A 13,552-nucleotide genomic window follows, 5' to 3' on the forward strand; every position below is an offset into this window, starting at 1 on the left:
CTTGGTTGATATTTGATTTTTCGCGGAACATTCCGCGAACGGTCCCGGTTGTTGGCGTCGCGGTTCTCGGAAGGCATTGGCCCCGAAGGCGTTCAGATTCCGCGAAAACCGCACCGCTGCGACGCTCCCGACTTTTCCAAAAAAAACGCATCTTTCAAAGATTATTTTTATTTATTATTATTCTCAGTACTTGTGTCTTTGGATGAATTTTTGCTTTTGAAAAATTTCATCACAGATCTTCTCTTTGTTTTCTTCGATTTTCCAACAGTGACGAAGGTTGAAGCCGGGGACGAAGGATCTTCGGGAGTTTCTTTTGGGCTTGGAGAAGTTAAACCGAGTTCTGAGGCGTCGAAATTGAGGTCGATGTTGAGAGGTACTACTGCTCGCGCGCGGGGCTTTTGATCTTTGAGGGAGGCAACACATTCGTCTGGCGTTTCGGGGTCTGAGTCGATGTGGTTGCTCGAGAGCACTACTTCGTCCAGCTTTCTCATCAGTTCATCCGACAACGATTGCCCCTGTTTGTAGAATATATCATCACAGTAGGCGTAAATCTTATATTTACCTGTTTTATCAATTGATATTGTTCCCTTGCTTCCCTTATTTTCGCCATAAAACTGGAGCAATTTTCCTCAGTCGGAAAACTTATCGTCAAGCTCTGCTCAGGGCATCCATAAGGACCCACACTAACAAGAGTTATTTTCACCTGGTCGAATACGATCGGATAGAGCGTATCTGAAAATAAAAGTAAAAAAACCCATCGAAGCATTCATTTTACCGATTTTTAGAGGCGGAAAACAGAGAAATAGCTTCTTGACTTTCGACGATTTAACTGATGATTCTTGCGCAGTAAAGACCAAAAGACAATCGGTCAAAATCTTCGTTAGTATTTTTTCCTTTTTGGGCAACAACAAGGTGACATCATCCCGCTCATCAAGGACCATTCGTTTTTGACCCTTCACTTGGCTTCCTGGAATCTCGCTAAAGGCATCAAAACCTTTTGCCGAGTAGAGAAGCATTTCGTTTCGGACAGTAGAGGTGTTCGGCGTCTAAAATTTGATTAATAGAAGGACCCCCGGTAGACTTACTTTAATATAAAAGTCAAAATTGTTTCCAATGTACTGTTTGTTCAATTCCGACAATTTGACCCTGTTGTTTAGCCATCTGCAAAGAGCATCCGCTTTCTTGTGAACCTCTTCGAGTTTTTTCTTCGATTCTCCATCGTCATCGCAATATTTGATGATTGGGGTCAGCAACAGACCGTATCTGGTAATTCTTTGATGAGGCGAGCAAAGGATCGATTCTAACGAGCCAAACATCACTCCGAGCGTCGCTCGTTGCTTTTCGCAAAGTTTGAGAAACTCTTTGAAAAGAAGATTTGTCTCTTCTTTTTCTCGTGCGTAATGCATCGCTTCCGATGCGCCGGAAAGGTATTTCAAATACGGTTTTTGCAGCCGCTCGCTCAGGCCATCATAAATCTCCAAAACTTGTGCTGCGTTCAGTGCTTTGCCAGAAGATTCAATATCCTTGATGATTGGGAGGAGGGTAGATTTCCACTCGTGCAGATGTATTTGATAGAGCTCTTTGAGATTCAGCAACAGTTTGGCTATTTCCACGTCGATTAGGAGCCCTTGTTGTTGAATGTCGATCAAGAAGCCTTCAAAGTGCTCTCAAATGTATAGGCCTTTTGAAAGTTAGTTTCAGATAAGGGCTGGGGTTATACGAGAGCCTTATCCTATGTAGCAATCGAGTCCCATCTTCAGATTCAAGATATAAACCCGCTCAGTCGTGAAAATTTCCCAAATCGCTTCCTGGAACGATTTGTTTCTTTTCTCCAATTGAGCCGCATCTTTGATGATTTCCTTCCAGTGCTTTGGCAGTGTCAGTAATTCAAGAGCTAAAATATTCAAAAGGTCAAATTTCGATCGAGAAAGTGAAAATTACCTTTTTCGTCGATGACAGATTGCTTCGTTCCCATTATTTCAGGCGGGAGTTTCGGAAAACCATTTCTATTTTTTAAAATTAGCACTTTTATCCCTAGTTTGTTTTTTACCTAGTGTAGCCTTGAAAAATCTCTTCAAGCTGCTCCATCTTTTCAGCTAAAAAACAAAAGGCTATAACTGAGAATTCTCAATTTCAAGTGAAGATGTTTTACAATCAAACGCCTAGAGCCAAAGCTAAACAAGCCCAGCACGACAATAACTACCACTTACACAAAGAGTGGTTAAACACACTCGTATTTAGTTGTAACATCGACAATTAATTTAAATTAATCGCAAAAATAAAACGAAAGAAAAGAGTTCTTTCTCTTTTGAAATAATTGACTAAGAGAGATGTTATCTTTTACCATCTATTGACGCTTGGCTGACCATTTTGAATATTTTTATATCCATATTTTTGTTGTTTTATTTCAGCCTTCTCTTCTTTGTAAAACAAAGATATACAAAAAGAATAAATATGGGAAGCAAAATCGATTGCGATTCATGTCAAGCGTTTGTCTTGTCACTTTCCTGGCATTTTATTATTACAATATTCGTTTGAAATATACTCGCTTTATAACCTAATGATAACTTACATTTTACTAAAAAACGATTTGAACTTGGCTTTTTATATGAATGATTATTCGCCCCTGCCGCGGGGCAAATTCCACTTTTTTGGTGGAGGAGGACTCACCATTTTTCTCCTGACCACCAGAGCTAGAAAATATAACTCAGAGAAAAATGGACGTTCCTCTTGGCTGGAACAAAGGAAAAAGCGTGACACTTGGCGCGACTGGAGTTATTCTCGGTCTTGCTGGGTCGATTTGCGCCTTCATCGCCTTTCTCAGTCAGAGCTGGTTGAATATTCCAACGCAGATAACTGAAGTCGAAGGAGCGGAACAAGGCGTAAGCGTTACGAATTTACTAGAATCGGAAGAGCGGCCGGATGCAGGAAACTACGGTCTCTGGTTCGTCAATAGCAGTCCCGACGTTCCGCTTTCTCTTTCAAAGCGATTCTACAATTGCAATGCCATTCCTTTCTCAGGTAAATAGACGAACTGAAATTGGGTTAACAAGGATCATAGTTTGTATGTATACTCGCGCGGGATTATTCTCCTCTTGCGTCCTCATCGTTCCCGCAATGCTCCTCGCTCTCCTTGCCGCCGCCGTTTTAGTCAGCAGAGGTCAACTTCAAACAACTGGAACTCTCGCTCGCGCCTCTAGGTATAAAAGGAAAGGGTAAACTTGACGATAACTTTTGCTTTTCTAGTGGTATGTTTTTGCTTTCATGCGTTGGTTGTACAGCTGGAATGCTGACTTTCACGCTCCAGCAAAGTATTTGCATTTCCACTTGCCCTCCTGAACACGAATACTATCCGCTTGTCTCCAACAACGAAGCCACCCTTGGTAACGAGCTCTAACTATTCCGATCTCTAACTCTTCTCCCTAGGCTACGCATTCTATCTTGGCTGGATCTCCTCCGGCCTGCTCCTTATGGCCGCTTCCGCATTATTAGCCCTCTCTTGCGAAGCTCAGACGCAGATTTCTCACTGTAACTCGGCCTTCAATATGGCCATTGAAAATCCAATGATGCGCGCTCAGCCACAAATTGGCGAAAGTCAAATGCTTACTGAATACTCCGGCAAAGTCTAGCTTGTAAAAAACAACATTCCAAAATTCTAAACCCAGCACATTTTAATAAAAGTTGATAATTTTCACAAAAAGCGTATTTTTTATTCAAACATATATTCGCAAGTAGAAAGGAGAGGGTTAACGTGATAATCATGGCATTGTAGAAAGAATCACCTTCTGGCGATTTTTCTTATCTGGTGTTCTGTTTGCAAGGTTAACGAGAAGGGGATATGAATTTGGAGAGATTATGGGCAGGGCGAGGGAATCTCACTGAGAGACATGATCTTTGGCTCGTACACTGAGTAGTTGTGGATTTCATCTCTGTCAGTTCTATAAAACATGAGAGCGAAGATAAATAATTGTATTAGTACCTGAGTTTTTGTTTGGTAATCTGCATATGTTGGAAGACTCGAGCTACGTGTCTTTGATTAGGTGAAAAAATTGGGCAAAAATTCCGAGTCCGAATCGCGCACGCTCAAAATCGTTTCACCGTTCCTTTGAAAATCGACTGTATAATTGACCTGCTTGATCATTTTTAGAAGCACTGTAGAAGCCATTTTCTTAAAAAATTCTCATATTTTGAAATCGAAATTGACGGCATACCAGAAGTCTTTGTAGAACGGGTCGGTCAGAAAACGCCACATTTTCATCCTCCAGATCGACGGACAGGAAAATTATCGCCATGATGAGAGGAAACTCTCGCATGTTTGATCCTTGCGTGAAAATGCTGAAGATAATCAGCTTGATGTCGCTAAAATTCGAATGACAAACGTAAGGATGAGTTACCAATACTTCAAAAGACTTGTCGGGACTCCGATTTCATTGTAGAAATCTACTGTTATATCCTCGCCGGTCAATTCGATGTGCGAATAATCCGTTGTGTTCGTGACCTTTTTCAGTGATTCCGACTATTCGATAATTTAACGCTTGAACGCATAAATATATATTTCTGTCAGGCCTTAGGGTGGACATCGGGGGCGTAGCCCCTTTGGTTAGGGTTAGGGTACAAATATTCGAATGATTCGAATCGAATCTGTATCACTTTCCGAGACACCTCTAAGAACTTTGACGGCAAACCAGGATTTCGAAACAATTGTCTACAAAAAGAGGAAACTCAATTGTACTCAAGAATTTTCTTACATTCTTTGTCGACTCTGCCATGTCTTGAAAGCCGGGGATGTAGTCGATAAGGTATTTCAGACAAGTCTTGTGTAAGGAAAGAAAGTTCTTGTAAATCATCAGTTTTCCCAGTCGATGATTTACATTCATTGCTTCTGTGATCTTCTTTTTCATGCTACAAAAGTGTTGAGAACAAACTAAAGTAAAAAATAATTACCTGAGTGATCGATCAATGACCAGACTGGACATTTCTTTTCGAAGAAAATCAACTGGATTTGACCGCTCAGAAAGACATGAGTCCAAATAGCAGTTGTCCGGGATGATACCTTTCATAAAACAATAAAAAACTTGATGGTCAAAATTTTAAGAACCTTTCACATACGCTTCCCAAACATTCGAGAGCGAGACAAAAAAGTGCTCCTCGTAAGGGTCTAGCATCTTTTTAAGGATCTTCATATGATAATTTTTAGATAAGGCTCTATTGATATATAATTGAATTACCGCGTATATATATGTCTATTATAGTATATGATATATCATGTATTCTATATAAATGAATTTGAGTGATTGAAGATTTTTTCAATCCTTGACTGTTGCTCAAGAATTCGCGTGTCAATAAACTGTTGTCGTTTAGTGACGAGTACTGGTTTTATAACTATGATTCGTTTAGTTTGATCTTTATTAAAATTATTTGTCCAGGAACCCCCTAAATTAAAAATGGGAAATAATGTAGGGTCCGTTTTTAAATAGAGAAAAAAATCAGAAAATATGAACATGAGCTGGCAAATGAGATTCTGTCAAGTCCGGAGCTTGTCGCAGAGCTAGAGCATGGATTTGAAATTGATAGGATTTCTTTGCGATAAGAACCATTCTTCATAAAGTCCGAAAACCGCCCAGCACCCAAAAGATCAGTTACAAAACCATTCCTTGAAGGGTGTCTTCTGAGAATCGATTACTTTCTTCGGCAGTGTTCGGGGAGCTGCTCGGAGAACTTTGCGCGTTTGTGCTATCTGAACAAGTTTTCTTTTTGAGAAACTTGTATCGCAAAATTTTTGAACCGAAGATGTCATTAGGCTAACCTATCGAGTCGCTTCTAAAATTGTTTGAAGCTCGCTTTGAGCAATTCTTTTTCACAGCCATTCCAGCGGCTTTACATGCCTAAAATTACGATTATTCTAAGGCATCTTTCATTCAAAAGATCTTGCCTTGAAGCGACAACTCCTACAGGCCCTCCTGCATTTGATACAGTCTGTTTCTTCGATGCAATTTTGCTTTCCGTTCGTCGAATTGCAGAAATATGTGATTCCCTCAAAAGTGACGCGCCGAAAGAAATACATGCAGCTTTTACAACTTCGCCCGCCATAAAGAAGGCCTGGATTCTTCTCTCCGCAAATTTGGCAATACTAAAGGCAGCAAGAATCAGCGAAGCCGAATGAAAAGAAGATTTACCAGAATTTCATTTTCTTTCATCATTTTGATTCCTATTCTGAGGCAAGAATGACTGCATTCTTTTCTTTTCCCCAAAATTATCTAAAAGGTACATTTCGTTTTTATGCTGACTTTTGATTTAACCTCGGAACCGCCGTTCTGTGGATCTTCTGGCATTATCACTCTCTATTACAAAATTATTATAATGATGCCTTTTTTCAACAAAAAGTTGGTTGATACATTTTCAAAACGTAATCAAGTCCTCAAAATCGATGAGAGACACGCCTCGCGAGCGCCTTCGTAAATACCATACTATCTTCTCAATCAACAATTTACAAAGATATGTACATTTTCTGATAGGCATTCAAGCATGTCCGTCGCGTGAGTGACGATTTCTTTTTCCTTGAGGATAGATTTATTGTTGGTTTATTCAAAAGTATCCAATACATTTTAGTGACTACAAGTGTTATAATCAGTATAACTCGACTTTCTTCAAATCGATAATTTAAAAAATTTAATCTTTTTGGAAACAATTTATTTGACGATTTGGTGAACAATCTGGCTGTTAAGAAGCTTTGCCCCTTCGAGCGTTTCTCCTGTATCTTCCAAGAGCCTCGGCGGAAAACCACTCTTCAGAATGAAATTGGAGGAGAAACCATCACGGTGACCAACGTAGAGGAAAATGTCGCAAATGTGGTGATCGTTGTTGAACTCTTCAAAAATATTTTTGTTTAGTTATTCTAGTTTTTAAAGGTTTACCTTGCACGTGCTTTGATCCATCGTGAAAGCGAAATTGAATTTTTGTTCTTGGCTTTGTTGGATCAACTTGAATCGGGTTCGGAAATGTTTCCTCCGCCGCTTGAGGAATATTGAAAGCTTCTGGTGGGGGAGTTTGCCATTCTTCTCCGCCCAATCTATTTCCAGCGCCAGTAAAGGTCTCAACGCGGCCGATTTGGCTGAGAACTCGCTCCAATTTTGTCATGTCCGCTCCTTCGAATCTGTGCTCTCGCAGTTCTTTTCCGCCTTTGTAGAAAACGAACGTCGGGAGAGCTCGGATTCCATGTGAGTCGGCGACTTCGCTTCCGTCTCCTCGAGTGTCGCATTTGAAAAACTTGAGGATTAATTGTCTTCCTTGATTTCAAAGAGTCAATACCTTGATGTTTGGGTACGCGTTGCTGAGACTTTCGTACTCAGGGGCGATTCTCTTGCAGGGACCGCAGAATTGAGCCCAAAAGTCAATGACAGCAGGACTGAAATAAAGTCCCTTTAAAAAGAAATTATTATATAGAGAAAGAATTACCCGTTTCCAAGCTCTCTCAGAAAATGCTCCGGGGACTCGATGTTTATAACTCCCATTTTTCAAGTTCTCTTTTTAAAATGGACCAGTTTAAAATTGGTCAATTTGAACAATGAGCAACGGCAAAAAGATGACGATGAATCCGCCTCTCTTGAATGATGCCGACTCGCTTCAACAATTACCGAATCTTGCCTTTGATTTGCCCAAGGTTCTTTTACGACTTTCATCATTCATAATTGTCATCGTAGGGACTCCCTACTAGGGAGGAACAGAATCCAAGAATTTTTGACATAACAAGGTTCTTATGAAATAAACGTATTTGAAATTATACAAAGAGAACGACATTTTTGTAAAAATATTTTATTACTAGAAGCAAGAAGAAAGAAGAAAAGATATATTTACAGTTTCTGTGACCAATCTGACATCGAAGTTGCTCCCTTCATCAAGAAATCGGCCATCGTTGATCCCATACTGAATCTTGGGTCTCTAATCTGTCATAAATAGAGATTATTTTTGTAATCACTACGATAAAATTATGTGAATCCTATTATATGATCGTTTTAAGACCCTTTACAAAGGTCAGAATAGCAGCATTGTCGACAAACTGAAGGCTTTCCAGCACCAAGTGAACCTAATCTGCATTGATAGTTTGCCGGTCGATTATGCTAGAATCTTTTAGTTGGGAAGGTAAAAATCTTTTGTTACCGGGAAATTTTGTTCCTTTTCATTTTCACAAACATCTTTTGCCTTGCATCCCATCTCTACTGCCTCGAGCTCCCAGTTCCTCTTTCGAACAGTAGTGAAGCAACTCTGCTCGTTGCTCAGGCATTTGACCGCTTTTCCTTGATTCGCGCATTTTGCCCAGCTTGATGCGTGACATGTCCAGCATGTCAATCCGGAAAATTGAGAATCTGGGATTCCATCTCCGTCTTCGTCCATGTTCAAGTTGTAGTTTCCTTGATTTTGTTATTTTTTCCGAGAGAAGATGGCCTATTTACCTGCATCAACGTTCGAGTCATTGTTGTCAATGAGCATTCCGTATTGGTCTCCAGGGTTGTTTCCGTAGTAAGTATAATTTCCTCCCAAGGTTGATGTAGGGTCGTAAACTGTTTTTGTCCAGCTAGATGTGGTCGTTGACGTTGTTGTTGTAACTGTAGTGGTTGTTGGCTCAGTCGTTGTTGTTTGTGTTATTGTTGTTGGCGCTCTTGAATGGATTAAAATAATGAAGAATTTTTGATAAAACTAACCCATACGCGTCTGTTGTGATTACTTCCCCGGTTGTCGTTGTTGTATCAAGTGTTGTATCGGCAATTGTTGTATCGGCAATTGTTGTATAACTCCCATCATTGTAAGCACCAGTTGTAGCAGTTGAAGCAGTACTTGTTTCAGCAGAAGTTGCTGTCGTCGAAGTCGTAGTGACAGCTGTAGTTGTCGAGGTTGATGTCGTCGTTGTTGTCGTCGAAGTTGTTGTGTATACCGTTGTTGTTGTCGCTTCCGAAGTTGTTGGAGCCTCAGTCGTTGTAGTTTGGTATTGGTTCTTCTTCTTCTTCTTGTTTCTGTTCTTTCTTCGTCCGAAATCGACATCGTTGATTCCGACTGGTCTGTCATCTGGGGCTGTTACAGTCGTCCAGGTTGTAGTTTCTTGCGCCGAAGCAACACTCAAAGCAGCCAAAAAGTTAAAAGAGAGTTTCATTGTTGAAGAATTAAAAAAGCTCTTGATTCTTTGCTAACTTTCTTGTGCTATTCACAAGATAAGTAAGAATGTGTTTGTGGCTACTGAGGAGATTGAGCTTGGTTATAAGTGGAGCGTATTTGCATAACTTGGGTGAATGCGACGAATCGATTCGGAGCGGGTGTTCCGTGATTCCGCCAAACCGACTTAAACCGGACAGCCATGCTCATTACGGATTCATCTTATGCGTTATGTGGTGCATTTTCCTGAAAGCGAGAAGTGCCTAATTAGCGATATCTGAACTTTATGAACATCTAATCAATCTAACTCTTTGTATTTGGAATCTACAGGAAGCAGCAATTGAAATGATAGCTGAATAATGGTCACCCTCTTAAAAATGCTAATCTAAAAAGATCACTTCGAGTACTTTTCAATTATTGATAAAAAAAAGTCGAACAGCGGCGATGACATTAGTAGCGAAATATTTACGCTGAATTATGAATGATTCCTCGTATGACAGCATTTTATTTATAAAAGAAGACAGAAACGAGCTCTCTATATCGCTCAAGTTTGATGCTTTTACTGAGACACGCCATCAATTCTAAGCGAGTATTGACAATAGCACTCATTCTGAGAGACTTCATCCTTCGTTTTTCCTTTTTTTTTCTCATTCTTATCCGATGTGCTAGACTGCTCTAGCAAATGAGCAAAGAGACGGGCCCAGAAAGAAATAAAAATCTACCCTAGTACTAACGAAATCCACAAAAGAAAAATTTCAAGCAATTAAAAATTCATCTTCTGGATCCCAATTTTCAAGCTTTTGGTACTTTCTTGGCTACGTTGCTTACCTTATTATTGGCGCCCTGATTTTCATTGTTATTGAAAGTCCAAATGAAGTATGATTTTTTCTTCTTAGAAATTTTTTCTTAACTTTCCAAGCTGAAAAAATGCGCGGAAAAACGAGCACAATGGAAAGAAGAGCAAGAGACATTTGGAGACATGTACTTTTATACATTTGGCCTGAATGAGAAATTCTGCTCGGGAGTCAGGAGATACAAAGAGGTAAGAAAGAAGGCAGTCGAACTCGTCACTGCAACTGGAGGACTTCTGCAGGATTCAAATCGAGCACCGAATCCTGCTTTCAGTTTCATGAATTAGCGATTTGAGATAGCAGCGAATTTTTAAAATGTATCGAAAATTCGATCAATATCTTTTTGATATGAAAACGATAGATGAAATGACGAGCTATTTTCAGACAAGTATGGGCCGGTTCGACAAGACTGTTGAGGACATGTTCTTTGAGTGGATGTCTCACGATTGTGACAGCCAGAGCAATATTGCCCTTCAAGTAAAAAATACCTATCGAAAATCATAATTCAAATAATATTTCTTACACAGCAAAAGTATGATGAACTCTCGCAATCGTTAAAATTTGAGTACGGCAATTTCTTCACGTTTGCACAGAACATCTCCGACCAGAAGAAGAACTTTGATGAGGAGACGATTGTTTTGAAAGGCGATGTACTAAGAAGCATAATGCAGAAGTCGACGATGATGGTTGTAAGGTAGGGTCGGCCAAAAAAATTTTTTGATCTCCGATTCTTTCGAAACCAGTTTCAGTGGATTCGCGGTACTCAAAAACCTTTATAAACCAAAAATTGCTGAGATCCGATGTTCAGGTCTCATTCAAGGGCATTTTTTCCAAAAATTGGGACTTGATTTTGACATACTTCCTTTAAAAAATTAAATTCGCTATATTTTTAAGGTAAATGATATATTTGATTACACAATGTAATAGAGCAGGGTTCAAAGTATACAGGTCGTGAACAAAAAAGAGATAGAAAACTCATGTACCATTTTTACGGAAGGGTGTTTTGTGCCAATAACCCTTTTATTTGGATAACTCAGGTACTCATTCATTCATAAATCAATAAAAAGAGATGTTTCAATTCCAAATTTTTGCTCATAGGTTAGATTAAACACTTGGAAATAACTTTGCTCTTACAGAATACTAATATGAGTTGGGGAATTTTTTAAAATAATTTTTAAATAAAACTACTGGATATTTATGAGAACTTAAAAGTGAAAAAAAAAGTCTTTTAAGAAGACAAAAAAAGGATCAAAGTCTTATGTATATGTTTGAACGTTGATTAGAAGTTATAAACTAAGTATTGCGTTGGTATCATCAGTGATATTCATGAGAGTCTGATAACAGAGGATCTGTTGGTCGCTATCTGTATCATTAATAGGTCTTAAATGACCTTCAGCAGTATAAATGTTCTTTCTAGTCGTTCAAATAACACAAAATGTCTTTTTGAATTATGCTTACATCATCAGATGTCCTGCTACTGATACCAAGGTTCTGTAAGGTAATGTCTGTATTAGAAACGCTTATTCAGTGACTTCAAAAATAACATAAAGTAAGTTATAGGGCTAAAGATGCACGAAATTTCTTTTTGAATAATCCTCAAACTATCAGAAGTCCTCCAACTGATACCTATCATCTGTAAGTAAGTGTCTGTATAAGAAAGGCTTAGTCAATGACTCCGAAAATTGCATACATTCATTAACAGGGTTGAAGATGCATAAAATGTCTTTGAGAATAATCCTAAAAGTATCAGAAGTCCTCTAACTGATACCAATCATCTGTAACTCAGTGTCTGTATTATAAAGGCTTAGTCAATGACTTCAAAACTTGCATACAGTCATTAACAGGGATAAAGATGGACAAAATGTTTTTTAGAATAATCCTCAAAGTATCAGAAGTCCTCAAACTCATCCCTATCATCTGTAAGACAGTGTCTGTATTAGAATGGCTTAGTCAATGATTTCCATAATTGCATACAGTCATTTACAGGATTCAAGATGCACAAAATGTCTTTCAGAATAATCCTCAAAGTATCAGAAGTCCTCAAACTGATACCTATCATCTGTAAGTCAGTGTCAGTGTCACATGGACTCAGTTAGGTAACGGGCCAAGCCGACCCAAAGGGGAGGCCAGCCTCGTCTTTTGACCTCAGTCAGTTAAGGGGCCAAGCCGACCCGGAGGGAAGGCGAGCCTCGTTTCTTGGACTCAATTAGGTTAGGAGCCAAGCCGACCCGAAAAGGAGGCCAGCACCGTTTCTTGGATTCAGTAAGGTACGGGGCCAAGCCGACCCGAAGGGGAGGCCAGCCCCGTTTCTTGGATTCAGTGAGGAACGGGGCCAAGCCGACCCAAAAGGGAGGCCAGCCCCGTTTCTTGGATTCAGTTAGGTACGGGGCTGCTTGGTCTCTTTCACCCCTTCGCTTACGCTTCGCACAAAATATCAAATTCTCAAAAGCGGAAAAAGCGAAAATGTGACATTATTTATGATAAGGCAGTTACTTGTCGCTCTATATTATGGCGTCAATAAGAGTCTCAAAACAATTGTGATGTTGAATTCTGAGCACCTTATTTGAAAGATAAGAGCTTGCGCTCTCTTAGAAGCTTCGGGACCTCAGTTTGAGCCTGATAATTCGGCAAAAAAACAAGTTTTCGGGCTTTTCTTTAGGCGTAAGAGATGGTCGCCTTTTGTATCAAAAACTTTTGTGAATTTAGCCTTTCATATCGTCGATTTTATAATTATAGAATTTCTCTTAACAAATGGAAATTAAATTTTTAACCTCAAAAATTTTCACTTTTTTTCGCAATTCTACAGAAATTTTAGACCCCTGGGTAAGGCCGACCCGAAAAAAAGGCTAGCCCCCTTTCTTGAATTCAGTACGGGGCCAAGCCAACTCGAAGGGGAGGCCAGCCGTATCTCTCGAATTCGGTGAAGTAAGGCGCGAAAACGACCCGAAGGCGAGGCAAGCCCCGTCTCTTGAATTCAGTCAGGTAAGGGACCAACCAGACCCGTACCTAACTGAATCCAACAAACGGGGCTGGCCTCCCTTTTGGGTCGGCTTGGCCCCGCACCTAACTGAATCCAAGAAACGGTGGTCGCCTCCCCTCCGGGTCGGCTTTACCTAACTGAATCCAAGAAACGGGGCTCGCCTTCCTTCCGGGTCGGCTTGGCTCCTAACCTAACTGAATCCAAGAAACGAGGCTGGCCTCCCTTTCGGGTCGGCTTGGCCCCTTGCCTAACTGAATCCATGAAACGGGGCTCGCCTTCATGCTGGGTCGGCTTGGCCCCTTACCTGACTGAATTCAAGAGACGAGGCTGGCATCCCTTTTTGGTCGGCTTGGCCCCTTACTTAACTCCGCAACTGGAGATCGACAATTTTTGTCGATAAGACCTTTTACTCCCCTGTAATTATCCACCAAGCAGACCCGTACCTAACTGAATCCAAGAAATGGGGCTGGCCTCCCTTTTGGGTCGGCTTGGCCCCGTACCTAACTGAATCCATGTAACGGGGATGGCCCCCCTTCCGGGTCGGCTTGGTCCCTTACCTAACATAGTCCAAGAGACG

General features: G+C 40.3%; 5 protein-coding genes and 1 long non-coding RNA gene across 6 annotated transcripts; 1 reads left to right on the forward strand and 5 right to left on the reverse strand.

Annotated features, from left to right (window-relative positions):
- Positions 1-167: 167 nt before the first annotated feature.
- LOC145698095 (pleckstrin homology domain-containing family G member 6-like) lies at positions 168-2,101 on the reverse strand. Its single transcript, XM_081775299.1, has 7 exons — positions 2,051-2,101; positions 1,942-2,006; positions 1,733-1,894; positions 1,086-1,654; positions 776-1,046; positions 563-732; positions 168-515 (listed from the first exon to the last, which is right to left on the reverse strand). Exons 1-7 carry the CDS (start codon positions 2,086-2,088, stop codon positions 168-170), a joined length of 1,623 nt encoding a protein of 540 aa, XP_081631425.1. The 5' UTR covers positions 2,089-2,101.
- Positions 2,102-2,694: 593 nt separating this feature from the next.
- LOC145698690 (uncharacterized) lies at positions 2,695-3,750 on the forward strand. Its single transcript, XM_081775900.1, has 4 exons — positions 2,695-3,021; positions 3,062-3,200; positions 3,247-3,383; positions 3,427-3,750. The coding sequence occupies exons 1-4, from the start codon at positions 2,718-2,720 to the stop codon at positions 3,627-3,629; spliced, it is 783 nt and encodes a 260-aa protein (XP_081632026.1). The 5' UTR covers positions 2,695-2,717; the 3' UTR covers positions 3,630-3,750.
- LOC145698096 (uncharacterized) lies at positions 3,731-5,350 on the reverse strand. The gene is made up of 8 exons (XM_081775300.1): positions 5,099-5,350; positions 4,945-5,053; positions 4,749-4,902; positions 4,616-4,705; positions 4,401-4,516; positions 4,212-4,359; positions 3,980-4,168; positions 3,731-3,938 (listed from the first exon to the last, which is right to left on the reverse strand). Exons 1-7 carry the CDS (start codon positions 5,181-5,183, stop codon positions 4,037-4,039), a joined length of 834 nt encoding a protein of 277 aa, XP_081631426.1. The 5' UTR covers positions 5,184-5,350; the 3' UTR covers positions 3,731-3,938; positions 3,980-4,036.
- A 594-nt stretch (positions 5,351-5,944) lies between these two features.
- Positions 5,945-6,350, reverse strand: LOC145700253 (uncharacterized). Its single transcript, XR_014134180.1, has 3 exons — positions 6,300-6,350; positions 6,177-6,257; positions 5,945-6,130 (listed from the first exon to the last, which is right to left on the reverse strand). It is a non-coding gene; the product is annotated as an uncharacterized LOC145700253 (long non-coding RNA).
- Positions 6,351-6,597: 247 nt separating this feature from the next.
- LOC145699000 (uncharacterized) lies at positions 6,598-7,584 on the reverse strand. The gene is made up of 4 exons (XM_081776245.1): positions 7,456-7,584; positions 7,309-7,405; positions 6,915-7,266; positions 6,598-6,868 (listed from the first exon to the last, which is right to left on the reverse strand). Exons 1-4 carry the CDS (start codon positions 7,509-7,511, stop codon positions 6,690-6,692), a joined length of 684 nt encoding a protein of 227 aa, XP_081632371.1. The 5' UTR covers positions 7,512-7,584; the 3' UTR covers positions 6,598-6,689.
- A 248-nt stretch (positions 7,585-7,832) lies between these two features.
- Positions 7,833-9,259, reverse strand: LOC145697027 (uncharacterized). Its single transcript, XM_081774163.1, has 4 exons — positions 8,700-9,259; positions 8,451-8,656; positions 8,158-8,408; positions 7,833-8,117 (listed from the first exon to the last, which is right to left on the reverse strand). The coding sequence occupies exons 1-4, from the start codon at positions 9,143-9,145 to the stop codon at positions 8,013-8,015; spliced, it is 1,008 nt and encodes a 335-aa protein (XP_081630289.1). The 5' UTR covers positions 9,146-9,259; the 3' UTR covers positions 7,833-8,012.
- Between the last annotated feature and the right edge of the window lie 4,293 nt (positions 9,260-13,552).

Source organism: Oikopleura dioica, chromosome 2 (assembly GCF_907165135.1).
Source record: "Oikopleura dioica chromosome 2, OKI2018_I68_1.0, whole genome shotgun sequence".
In the NCBI taxonomy this organism is placed as follows: domain Eukaryota; kingdom Metazoa; phylum Chordata; class Appendicularia; order Copelata; family Oikopleuridae; genus Oikopleura; species Oikopleura dioica.

Bases quoted from the DNA above. Each gene is read 5' to 3' on its own strand.
- LOC145698096 (XM_081775300.1), bottom strand. From the start codon at position 5,183: ATGAAGATCCTTAAAAAGATGCTAGACCCTTACGAGGAGCACTTTTTT. The intron at 4,517-4,615 runs GTACCCTAACCC...ATTATCGAATAG, and splicing joins TTCGAATCATTCGAATATTT to TCGGAATCACTGAAAAAGGT. The intron at 4,360-4,400 runs GTATTGGTAACT...TTCGAATTTTAG, and splicing joins GTCCCGACAAGTCTTTTGAA to CGACATCAAGCTGATTATCT.
- LOC145697027 (XM_081774163.1), bottom strand. From the start codon at position 9,145: ATGAAACTCTCTTTTAACTTTTTGGCTGCTTTGAGTGTTGCTTCGGCG. The intron at 8,657-8,699 runs GTTAGTTTTATC...AATCCATTCAAG, and splicing joins ATCACAACAGACGCGTATGG to AGCGCCAACAACAATAACAC. The intron at 8,409-8,450 runs GTAAATAGGCCA...AACAAAATCAAG, and splicing joins TGACTCGAACGTTGATGCAG to GAAACTACAACTTGAACATG.
- LOC145698095 (XM_081775299.1), bottom strand. From the start codon at position 2,088: ATGGAGCAGCTTGAAGAGATTTTTCAAGGCTACACTAG. The intron at 2,007-2,050 runs GTAAAAAACAAA...TTTAAAAAATAG, and splicing joins ATTTTTCAAGGCTACACTAG to AAATGGTTTTCCGAAACTCC. The intron at 1,895-1,941 runs GTAATTTTCACT...TGAATATTTTAG, and splicing joins ATCTGTCATCGACGAAAAAG to CTCTTGAATTACTGACACTG.
- LOC145698690 (XM_081775900.1), top strand. From the start codon at position 2,718: ATGGACGTTCCTCTTGGCTGGAACAAAGGAAAAAGCGTGACACTTGGC. The intron at 3,022-3,061 runs GTAAATAGACGA...CAAGGATCATAG, and splicing joins CAATGCCATTCCTTTCTCAG to TTTGTATGTATACTCGCGCG. The intron at 3,201-3,246 runs GTATAAAAGGAA...TTGCTTTTCTAG, and splicing joins ACTCTCGCTCGCGCCTCTAG to TGGTATGTTTTTGCTTTCAT.
- LOC145699000 (XM_081776245.1), bottom strand. From the start codon at position 7,511: ATGGGAGTTATAAACATCGAGTCCCCGGAGCATTTTCTGAGAGAGCTT. The intron at 7,267-7,308 runs GTATTGACTCTT...TTAATCCTCAAG, and splicing joins ACGCGTACCCAAACATCAAG to TTTTTCAAATGCGACACTCG. The intron at 6,869-6,914 runs GTAAACCTTTAA...ATATTTTTGAAG, and splicing joins TGGATCAAAGCACGTGCAAG to AGTTCAACAACGATCACCAC.